At 41.9% G+C, this 12,060-nt stretch overlaps 1 protein-coding gene across 1 annotated transcript in view; it reads left to right on the top strand.

Moving 5' to 3' along the window:
* PKHD1 (PKHD1 ciliary IPT domain containing fibrocystin/polyductin) overlaps positions 1–12,060 on the top strand; it is a 242,386-nt gene that overhangs the window by 113,065 nt on the left and 117,261 nt on the right. The window contains exons 43-47 of the mRNA XM_090136629.1: positions 4,042–4,154; positions 4,925–5,024; positions 6,139–6,273; positions 9,037–9,172; positions 10,780–11,026. Coding sequence (XP_089992755.1) covers positions 4,042–4,154; positions 4,925–5,024; positions 6,139–6,273; positions 9,037–9,172; positions 10,780–11,026 — 731 coding nt within the window. The remainder of the gene's footprint in view (positions 1–4,041; positions 4,155–4,924; positions 5,025–6,138; positions 6,274–9,036; positions 9,173–10,779; positions 11,027–12,060) is intronic.

Here is a 12,060-nt window from a genome sequence, read left to right on the forward strand (position 1 = left end):
AAAGTATGGGCAAAGATTACAGCTAATGTAGACAGAGAACTCTAGGTGCAGACTGTGTTACAACCTCTGTAAGTGATGGGTTAAGCTTTCTGCAGTGAGTGGAATAATATTTTAATATCTGCTCAATTTACTCCGGAGTCTAAATTTGCATCGGTGACTGAAGAACTGAAATTTCCTTTAAAATCAGTGATCTCCTAAATGGTGTTGAAAATGGGACACAGCAGTCACTCAAACCTGGGCCTACAAAGATGTTCGGAGACCCAATTCCCACCGGTTTCCATTTGGCTTAAGCTCTTAAGTGCATTTGTGAATCAGGGTGTTAGATAAAACTTCGTACTCATGCAGCATAAATGCAGAATGGTTATGACAAGATGAGCAATTTTATTTTTAAATAAAATATGGAAGCCCTGGTTGTCACTTTTGAGTGACGTAAGGCAATTTCATTAGCAAGCTGGTTTCTTGCCTTTTGAATGCCTATCAGCAAGAGGAATAGAAGATGCCCCTCTTTGATATTGGCTGTTTTGTCCCTGAAGAAAAAAAAACAACACCAAAAAACAGCTTTTTATCTTCTCTTGGTTTTCTTGGGTCCAGTGTTTTTGTACTTTTTGTAATAATTTTCTGTTCATAAACATTCAATGCCCTTAAATCTCTGCAACGTCGTGCAGTGCTCATGCAAGCAAAACCTGGGTGTAAGATAGGCACCCAGCAGCCTCCCTCTCCCTTCTTGCCATGACATTGCAGACTCGGAAGCAGCTTACCAGAATGAGCAGGGCTGAGATCAACCTGTGCTTCTGTGTTGGAGTGGTGACTGATGGCCATGCTGATATGTGTGATTTTGTTGCCCAGTGTTGCCCAACCTCACATTCCCTACCGTATCAAAGAGGTGGGGCTGTATCTGTTTGGCACTGATTGTTTCCCACCATTTTGTTCTTACTTTTCTGGAGCCTTCTACAAATTGTGTATATGTTGAAGCAAGCCCATTGGGGACACTCCTTGCATCCAACCAGGCTCTTAAATTGAGGAGAGTGGTGCTGGGCATGCTCTCCAAAGCTTTGACGTCACTTTTAAGGTCAACAGTTTGAGCCCTGGTCATCTAAAAGAAATTCATGAAATATTTCCATTTGCAGGGCTGTACAGTTAAGAGACACTTTAAACGTCAGCCACTTATTTTACTGACTTGCAATTCATACCTGCAGGTATTTGGCATGCTTGGGGAGGTAATTTCTCTCTGGAATTTTGGTTGCATGGACATTCATAATATATTGACTTCCACAAAGAATTGATTTCCACACAAAATTCCCTCCTTGCCTAAAACCCCTGCCCTCCAGCCACTAGCTGGCTGAATAAATATGCAGTTTTTCCTTATGAATCATCTGCAGAACGCACGATTGGGGTCGCAAGTAAAAGATCCTGGAAATAATGTGACTGGACTGCAGAAGCATTTAGTTAAAGGAAAAGGGACTCTGGCTGCACTTTCGGAAAAAGCAGCAGCTTTACCAGGGGATGGAGAGATGTGCTTTGGTTATTGATATCTCTTTGTTGCTTGGCAGATGTCAGAAACCACGACTGCGGGGAGCACACTTGGAAGGGTCAGGAAAAAGTAATTGGAATATGGAGGCTTCCACCTCTGGGTCATCAGGTTTGGCTTTGATTTGGGCCATCAGGGACCAAAAAGCCATTAATATTTTAACACTGTCCAGTGACCTCTGAAGTCATGAGTGTCAGCACTTCTTGCAAGAAGTTGCGAGAACGCTCATCTTAGACTCCCCTTAGAGAACTAATTACCTCCTGAGAGCAATTAACGTTATCTAAGGGTAGGCAGGATGACTTGCCCTCCAGACATGCCTATGCCTTACTTAGTTCCTGAAAAGGAAGCATACATTTATCAGCCTGGACCTTCAGCATCAAATTTGAGCAACACATTTGAGACAGTTGAGAAGGATCATGTCCAGATGTGCACATGAATGCGTTTCTGTATGGGCACCATCCCAAAACAGCTTAGTTTGGGTACTGTCCAAAATGAAGCAGGTAAGAGCAGGTTTTTGCCCTGGAGTAGAAAGACTCCTAGCTCCCTATGTCTTCCCCTGCAAAACTGACTTGCCACAGACTCTGCAAGTCAGAAACTCCTAATTATAAGTCCAGTAAGGCTTTAGGTTCTCTTCTTTTTTCATGTTTTGTAATGAACACGACTCCATAATTTCTTCATTAAGTGATATTAACAATAATTTATAACACATCTGAGAAGGTGAGGGACACTGTATCCTTGTCTCTGCTTTGAGCAGAAATAGGAGTCCAAAGTGCCACTACACAACAGGGGTGCCCAGCTTTGTGGCTGAAAAAAAGGGAGTGTGAGTAATGGTCAAGACCCTGGAATTGACAGCTGTACAAAACTGATCCAACCAACCAACCTGTGCCACCAAAAGGAGCAGAAAAGGTGTTACTAATGGAAGATTACTCACTGAAAGCACTGAAGCATTCATCTGCCATCCAGACAATCTTCCTAGATAGGTTTGTTGTCTGCTGGGGACCCACATGCACAGTGTCATGACAGGGTAACCAAACGTGGTAAAGCCATTCCTACACATTTATGTAGAGTTGAAGGAGGCTGCAACGAAGGGGTTGAGAATTATCAGAATCATAGAATGATTTGTGTTGGAAGGGATCTTTAAGACTGTCTAGTTCCAACCCCCTGCTATAGGCAGGGATACCTCTCCCTAGACCAGGTTGCTCACAGCCCCATCCAGCTTGGCCTTGAGTACCTCCAGGGAGGGATTATCCTCAACTTCCCTGGAAGAAGAGACTTTATGTACCGCAGGAAGATGTTGAAGGAAGTGGGAGGGAAGGTGGTATTTTCCTCTACCTCCCAGTTGGAAATCCAAAAAGGAGTTACATGAATGATTGGCTGTATGACTGGTGCCATGCTCAGGACTTTGAGTTCTGTGATCTCAGATGCACCTTCGAGAGACTGGGCTTTTAGGAGATGGAGAGATTGTGTGTAAAAATTAAGGACCAGACCAATGAAGGACATCTGGAGCCTGTTGAGGAGGCTTTGCTTCAGCTACAAGAAGCATTGCTCTTGCAAGCTCTCATTCTGGTGAAGGATATGACTTCCTGGGTGTCTGCCAGGAAAGCAACATGGCATGCTGTAAGCAATCCAGGAGACTGCTGGAGTGTGCTGAGGATAACGTCCTGAATCCAGGTATTAGTCAAACAGACTGGAGGTGAAACATTAGTGAACCTGGTGCTCACCTGTGCAGATGAGGTCATTAAAGAAATTAAGATTGGAGGCAGTCTGGGCTGCAGCAACCATGCCCTTGTTGAGTTCATGATCTTGAGATCATGAGATCTTGAGGATCTGGCAAAGAGCAGAGTCAGGAACCTGAAGTTCAGGAGAGCAAACTTGCAGTGGTTTATGGAATTAGTGGAAGAGATCTCCTGGGAAGCTGTGCTTAGGAACAAAAGAAGGGGACAGAGCTAAATGAAGACACAGATCTGAATGAGTTTAACTGTTTAGACACCAGCATATCATGAAGATGTAGTTCTTTGGTTTATCTTGTCTTTTCAGAATCTCAGTTTTTCAGTGTCAGTTCTTTTGCTATAATTACTGTAGGGGGCATAAGAAAGATGCAGACTTGGAAGTAAACCAGTAAAATTAAGTAGTTATTCACCTTTCTTCCATGACGTGGCCTTCTTACTTAGAAAGGATTTTAAGAAGTCTTCCACACTGTTTTTTTTTTTTTTTTTCTTACCTACTTCTTGAAGAACTGTGGCAGTACCATTTTGCTGTCATGAGTTCCAGTTGTTTGGCCAACCCCTGTTGTCTGACTTGAGAGCAAGTTTTTGTGGGACTGACCCAAGGAAAGAGCAAGAATGGAATGAGAGCGTGAACACACAAACAAGGTACCAGCTTCTGCCAACCAGACTTGCCAGAACTATCATTAACATCAACTGGGATTGGATTTTATTTATTAATTTATTTTTCTTTTATTTTATTTAGCAGAAGTTTGTGGTAATCTTTTTCACAATTGTGTTTCTCTGCAGGGTAACACCGTGTGTGCTGCTGGATATGGGTATTTCTTTCATCTCTCTCCTGAGGGACCATCCAAAATGCCTCTCTTATCCTTCAGTGAGAACACAGCCCATTCCTGCACCAGGTAATAGGGGACCTTTGTTTAAGGAGACTTTCCTTCTGTGCATGGTAGTGCTAACTATAACTGCAGCAGTGAGCAGAAATGGCCTTGTCCCTTCTTTCAGGATTTTGTTGTTGCTGGTAATTGTTTCTCAATTTTGCACCCTTTTAAGGGCTTGCTTTCTTGTTGTTGGCTCAGTAGCACAGTGGAGCCCATGACGGACTGGTGTGTAGTTGAGGCTATTTTTCAAGGTCTGACTGCAAGTGGTTTCCTGGTAGTTTCAATATATTCCATTCTTCTTCATTCACCAGCTCAATTTGTTAACTTGCTGTGCTTTCCCGTGCTGTCAGCAAGCACCTCCATCTTACTCCCTTGTTTTAATGATCCTGACTTAGTTGCTAGTGCCACATTTAAAACATTTCTTCATCAAACATTTAACAGCAGAGCACAGAAGCTTGTACTCATGTGTTGAAATTAAAGCTAATTTTGAAGTATTCCAGACAGTTTGAGCAGAGGAGGATGGAGCACAAGAGAACAGATATACAATTTCATTCTTACACTCTTTAACGTGTATTGCAGGGCAACAGTAGAGATATGATGCTGGTTTCCATGGCTTGGAGTGGCATTTCTTACCTCCAGATGCTTTGTGCAATAGCAGCATGAATACTCAGCTCTTGAAGTTTAGTTCTGATTAAGTAGGTTGAAATGGAGACTAAGTACAGGCCTAAAGATGGTGTTTTATGTCTAATAATGCATGAAAGGAAACTGTTTTCTTTGCTTTCTTTCCTATACAGGCATGGGTTGCTTGTGTACCCAGAATATTTGCCAGACAGCCCAAACAGCCCTGTTCAGTTCAACAGCTTCACAGTTTGGAGCAGCCAAGGCGGAGCCCAGGTGTGTTTGTCCTAACGGTCTTCCATGGTGCTCAGGAAATGCTATTTCATCTCTTTATCATCTCTATAGTGACTTTGCCTTTTCAGGCTGCAATTAGGCCACAGCTGCTGTAGAATCTCTCATATCACAGAATCACAGAATGGCCAGGGTCATGGATCTCCATGACCCCCCTCCACATGCAGGGCCACCAACCTCCACATTTAATACTAGTTCAGGCTTCCTCTCGTACCTTTATGTCCTTGTCCCTCAGCTGGAGGCCCCTGTTTTGGTAATGGTTTATGTGAGCTCTCCCTATAGTTCAGTGCAAACTCAGCATTACTGTTAGTGATAGCCCTGTTGGCCTATCTAACCATCTAATCTACATTTGCCACTACAAGACAACCAAAAAGGTTCTCCCAGTGGATGTGAGGTAGTTACAGAATCACAGAATTCCTACAGTTGGAAGGAGCCCTTCAAGGCCATCTGTCCCACTTCCTGCACTGAACAGGGACACCCACAGCTCCATCAGTGCTCAGAGCCCATCCAGCCTGACCTTGGCTGTCTGTAGGGACATCCACTGATTCTCTGGGAACCTCTGCCAGTGCTTTATTACCCTTATTGTCAATAACTTCCTCCTTATATCCAGTTTAAATCTCTGTTTGTAAACATTATGGTTGGTGGAAGTTCTGTTACTTTTGTAGGTTAATGGTTTCCATGGGAATTTCTCCTCTAGGAACATTCTCCTAGCTGTTAGCTGACTGTAAGCTATACCTTTGGTTGTTTTCGAGGCATCTTTCTGCTATAAACCTTGATTCTTTACCCTATTATTCTTTCCATTAATTAAAAGATAATATTTAGCATACTTTTAACCTGTTTGTTAACAGTTCTCTGAATTTTCTGGTTTTATTTCATACTGTTCTTTAACAGAAAACAAATTGGCCAAGTTCAAAAGTTCTTGCATTATTAATTGAAAGCTAAAATAAGAAAATAAGGGAAATTTCTTAAATTAATACAAAATCAAAACTTTTATAATTTTGCACTCTCCTGTTTTTCACTGTACTTTTAGAAAAGCATGGCTATAAACCACACTCTTTTTTAATAATCCACTCTATTCCTTTATTATGTTTTTATACAGATTTTTAGTAGCAGCAACCTCAAACTCCAAAATTTCCGAATCTGTGCTTGCACTGATTTTGGCATTGACATCATTGAAAGCCTGGGAAACACAGCTGTAGCTAATAGTGTTTTAATTGGACGCATTGGGCAAAAGGTAAGCACTGCAGTTGCACAAACTGCAAAATGAAAAAATAAAAGAGCAATCAGAAGAACAGCCCCTGTTTATGTAAAGTTTGGCTTTTAAATTGTCTGTAAGGAGAAATGAAGGCATAGATGCAGCTTCAGGATGAGTTTGAGAGACGTGCAGCTTACCTTAGTGATTTGAGAATGGAGAATCATAAAATCATAGAATGGCCTGGGTTGCAAAGGCCCACAGTGCTCATCCAGTTCCAACCCCCTGCTATGTGCAGGTCGCCAACCAGCAGACCAGGCTGCCCAGAGCCACATCCAGCCTGGCCTTGAATGCCTGCAGGGATGGGGCATCCACAGCCTCCTTGGGCAACCTGTTCCAGTGCCTCACCACCCTCTGGCTGAAAAACTTCCTCCTCATATCCAACCTAAACCTCCCCTGTCTCAGTTTAAGACCATTCCCCCTTGTCCTATCACTATCCACCCCCACAAACAGCCATTCCCCCTCCTGTTTATCTGCTCCCTTCAAGTACTGGAAGGCCACAATGAGGTCTCCCCAAAGCCTTCTCTTCTCCGGGCTAAACAAGCCCAGTTCCCTCAACCTTTCTTCATAGGAGAATGGTAGGTTTGATTTCTATTCTAGTCAACATTCTGATTTCCTCTTCTCCTTCATACCATCCTTGGTTCACTGAGAACACACAGTGCTGCTTATTTACTTGAGAATGGACAGTGCCACCAGAATATAACAATTTTTAATGCAATAAATACAATCTTCTATTATTTCTGCAGGCAGCCAGACAAAGTCCTTTGGGTGCTACCAGCTTGTTAACAGATTAATAACACAGATGATGATGAAATTTTAGCTACAGCTGGCCATGGCAGCTTGTTTGTGATTTTGAGGTCTTTTTTGCACTGCTTAGGTTTCTACTGCTTTTTATGAATTTAATTTTCTCTCCGTCCAGCAGAAAAGAGTTCTAAATGAGTTTTCTTCAGAACCTTGCAGGAAGATATTTCTGCTGTAACTCTATTGAAGCGCATGGTTCGGACACAATCCTGGTCTCTCTTGTCCAGTCCTACAGTGGCTCAGTGACAATGAATTTCTCTCAGGGATGAAAGAGTGGTGTCTTTGTTTTTGCTTTGCAGGATCCACGGTAGAACTCTGATGCTATACTTGTTAAGAGATTTAGAGGCGCTCAGCTGTGCCTTGTTTCTTTCCACACCCCAGGGGGGTGATTATCTTTGATTATCTCATGATAAGAGCCTCCTTGTCATAATTTACATCTTAATTTATGTAATTCTCCCTTTAATAATGATGTCTCTTTAATATCAATTAAAACTTTATGACACTAATTTAATGGGAACAGTGGATATTTCTCTCTGCTCCCCTTACAGTTTTTGAATGCGGTGCTTTAAACCAGTGTGCTCTGGAAATATCAGGGCGTTTCAGTACTGGGGCTTTGATCAATTAACACATTATGAGCAGGGCCAGATCCAGGATCTATAGAAAGGGAAAGAGGGAAAGACTTCAAATAGCCTCTTCCATGCTTTCATAAAGAAACTCAGTACTGGTGTGGGGCTCTTTGAGGAATAGCATCTCTTTTTGAAAATATGAAGGGTTTGAGACGTGACACACGCTAGGGGAGGAATTGCCATCTCATACCCTTATTCTATATACTGAACATGAAAAATGATAGAAATAGTGGAAGAACAGGCAAGTACAAGCTAAAAACCTACAAATCTGATTTGTTACCAGCAGCAAGATGATTTCTGCTTAGCAGTGATGTGGAAGGAGATGGCACAAAGGCCAGGGCCACTACACCAGGTGTTTTGCTCTAAGAAAAGTGATGGAGATGCTGTCTCTTAATTAGACTAAAGATAACACCCCCCCTTTGAAGTGACAAACTATTTCTAAAAGTCCATTCCGTTCTAAATTTTGCGTTCTAGAGGATGCTTTTCACACTGGACTGATTGCTCCCTTGATTCTCTATCATAACTTTTGTGAGTTGTTTTCCTGAGCTGTTTACTGGCTTCAGAAATGGCATCACATGTTCCTGACAGCTTTCTCCTCCAGACTACCCCCTGGCTTTGAATACTTCTTCCTTCCTAGCCTGTCTCCAGGATAAATGGACAGAGAATGCACTCAGCCCCTCTGTCATGGACCACAGCCACCATGAAATCTAGTTTCTGTTTTATGTTCCTCATCACTTGTGGTTTTGCTCTTCCTTTTCACATGTTATGCTTTTTCCTGTCTCTTGCTGATCTACTTAATTTCTTATTGTTCTGATATACCCTGAATTCAACCAGAGCTTTGAAGAGAGTCCAGCTCAAACTCTCCCCACCCACCCCCAATCACAGGAAGTATTCTATGTCTCAGCAGTCAGATTTTTCTTGTAACATCAATTAGGATAATTGGCTTTATAAAGTATGGAAATCTCCTGCCTGATGGACAAGGCAAGGTAAAGCCAAAGAGGCAGTATAGTGTATTCTCCCCTGCAAAGTCCAACTTTTCCTAGTAGCCAATAGCCAGACAGAGCAAACAAAGCCATTGCTGCCCTGAAAGAAACACTATTGCTTACTATACATGGTGAATTAGACTGATGTTATTTATTAAATTATTACAAGTTGTGACACAATAGTTAATATGTGTCCTTCAAATAACACACGCTACCCCAGAACCAGAGGCCTGAGCGCAGTCATCTTCTATCACAGTTACTGCATGTTGAACTCATCAGGGTTGGGCATCCACATGTTGACTTGTTTCCCAGTGCTCTTCATTTCTTCATGGCAGGATAAGACCTGTATGTCAGCAGGACTGAAAACTCCCAAAAGATTCCAGCTATTTGTCTCCAACACAGTTTTCAGAAACTTTGATATGAGCACCTGCACAGCAATCAGGACCTGCTCTGGCTGTTACCAAGGGCAGGGTGAGTATAACTTACACTCATTTAGCAGTGTTTGCACAGTTGTTGCATTTCAGATTCATCTATTTAGAAATTCTTAGCTTCCATAATTACTGATAGATGTTTCAGCTGAATCCTGGAATGAGTACTGTGCAATGATGAAGAATATCTGTTTGGTTTCAGTCATCTTATCACTATGTTACCTATAGGTAACTTATCCAGGAGTGGGTTTTGGTTTGTATGTGTGTTTCCGCTATGTTTCAGTGCAGTAAATAGTTTTCAGAATCATTGCTCTCTATGCTTCACTTCCCCAGTGGGGATACCAACCTAACAGCTCTTGCCCATTGGTGGGCCATAGGATGGTGATACGTAGCTGCAGGATGAATACTGTGCGTGTTGTGCAGCACAGATGAACTGAGAAACCATATCATATGATGGTATGCATAGCAACCATTAATCAATAATATTTAACCCTCTGCATTTTGCTGACTTTGCTGGACTGCTCTGCTTTATGTGCATTTAGGGTCAGGTTGCTAGTTATCCAAATTATTCAAATTATCTCCCTGTGAAATAGCTTCATCATTTAGTTGGAACAACATATCACATGTTTTTTTGAGACAAAAGTAGCCTTATTTTTGAACTGATTTCATTTCCTCAGTAGGACTTAGGGATGGGTTTTTACACTCTGACTTGTTGCGTCTTCATTTTGGGAGGTAACATTTCAAGAGTGAGGATTTTTTAATAGCTATGACATATCCTTGCAGAATTTTACCAAGCTACTACCTCAGGCCAGCCTAAACCTTAGGTGAATTTGCCTAAGATAACGTATGTAAACTAAACATCCTTTTGAGCTTTGAAGAAGTACCCAAAGGCTCTTTGAAGAGCGTTCCAACTGCAATTACCTCTTAAATATATTTATATATAAACGTATACTGCCCTACAATAACATAAGAGAGAAAAAGACTTCAGGAGCTGAGATCAAAGGACAGGAGGAATAGTAAAATCTGACTCAGAGAAGCTACAACTGACAGTATGATAGGTAGATAGTAACCAAATGAGGCACATGGACACTCATGCCAAAACTGACTCGTTCTGGTTGATAGGGCAATAATTTTCTCTCATTTCTGGAAATATTCATGTGTTCAAAACCTTTCTGTGCTTTAGCTCACATGAATATTCCTCCTTGCTGAATCTATCTGTGTTAACAGTAGTGAAAACATACTCGAGACACACTTTTCAGCCAAGGCTTTACTGTGCCAGGTGCTATACATATGAGCGTGTTATTTACACGCATACATAAGCAGCCCTTATCTCTGAATAATTTGTCTTATAAAGAGAGCAGAAAGGATCTATAAGAATCACTGTTTGGGGGACACCAGCTTTTGGCACTGAGACTTAAGAAAAGGTGTTTGAAGTCACTCAGGAGACGCTGGTAGAGCAACACCTGGATCAGACAAGAGGATCCTGGCCAGTACATGGCAAACATCTTTTTTGTTCCTTTTATTTATTTATCATTCTTCTGAATCCCACCTCTTTTTGAATCAGTAGTCACACTTCCAAAGTGATGATAAAGCAAAGCTAATCTCTTTTTCTTCTATCTTTGTTTCTAAACTGCTGTTTGTTCCTCCCAGGAGGATTTACAGTGAGACTTGAGCATCTGACCTTCACCAACTCACCTTTCCAAGTATCCTTCCCCTTTCCACATGCTGCCATTCTTGAGGATCTTGATGGCTCTGTCACTGGGAAGGAAGGAAGTCGTATTCTCCCTTCTACAGACATCCTTGTGGCTTCATGCACAACCAATGCCAATTTCAGCCAAGCTTTGGGTGGCAGTGTATGCAGCAAGGACCTTGTTTTCCACCGTATGTCTCTTCACTTGTAAGTAAGAAAGCTACTTTTGAAAATTTGGCATGGATGTCACTTGTTATGTTCTATATTGTATTATATATATAAGGTGATTGCAGCGAGTGTGAGGTTGGTCTCTTCTCACTGGTGACAGGAAGAGGGGAAATGGCCTCAAGTTGCACCAGGGGAGGTTTAGGTTGGATATCAGGAAACACTTCTTTACAGAAAGGGCTGTTAAGCACTGGAATAGGTTCCCCTGGGAGGTGGTTGAGTCACCATCCCTGTATTTAATTAAAAACCATTTGAATGTGGTGCTCGGGGACATGATTTAGTGGTGGGTTGTTACTTAGGGTTGTATGGTTAGGTTGTGGTTGGACCTGATGATCTTTAAGGTCTTTTGCAACCTGAGCAATTCTATGATTCTGTATTGACATAAGATAGACTCTGCTGCTATCTGCATGATCCCTTTGCTGAGGCTACTTGTTCTTGCCCAGGCAGTTCCCATGGCATGGCTTGAGAGAGAGGATAGGGACCATTTCCAATGGGCAATTTGGGTGTAGTCATCACGGCTTTGAGGAGGAGAACCCACCTATATGGACAACTATAGAAAGTATAAATATCCCTTGGCCTCCAGGCCAGAGAGCTCTCTTTGGTTTAATTTATTTACTAATTTAAAAATGGCCTGCTCATATTTAATTTATTTTTCTGAGGTTCTCAGCAAGCTGCTTATCCTGTGTTACCTTGGTTTTCCACCTATAATCTCGGTCCTGTCTGGAGACGGGACATTACCTTGTTCTTTGTACAGCATTACACTGACCTTTAAGTGGAAGTTGTGGTATATTGCTATTTTGTCTCCTTTCAGCTTACCAGAGGGATATAAATGGGCATTTGTAGAACTGGGAATGTGGCTCAACGTGGTCAGGGTGAGACTGATGGCTGAACCTTAGCCACAATGAACTGGAAACTTTGCCAAGATCTTCTGACCGCTGAAATATAAAATAGCCACAGATTATGAGAACACTACCCCCAATGAGGAGATGCAGTCTTAAAATAATAAAAATAATTTT

This window comes from Phasianus colchicus, chromosome 2, assembly GCF_987193195.1.
Source record: "Phasianus colchicus chromosome 2, bPhaCol1.hap1.1, whole genome shotgun sequence".
Lineage (NCBI taxonomy): Eukaryota > Metazoa > Chordata > Aves > Galliformes > Phasianidae > Phasianus > Phasianus colchicus.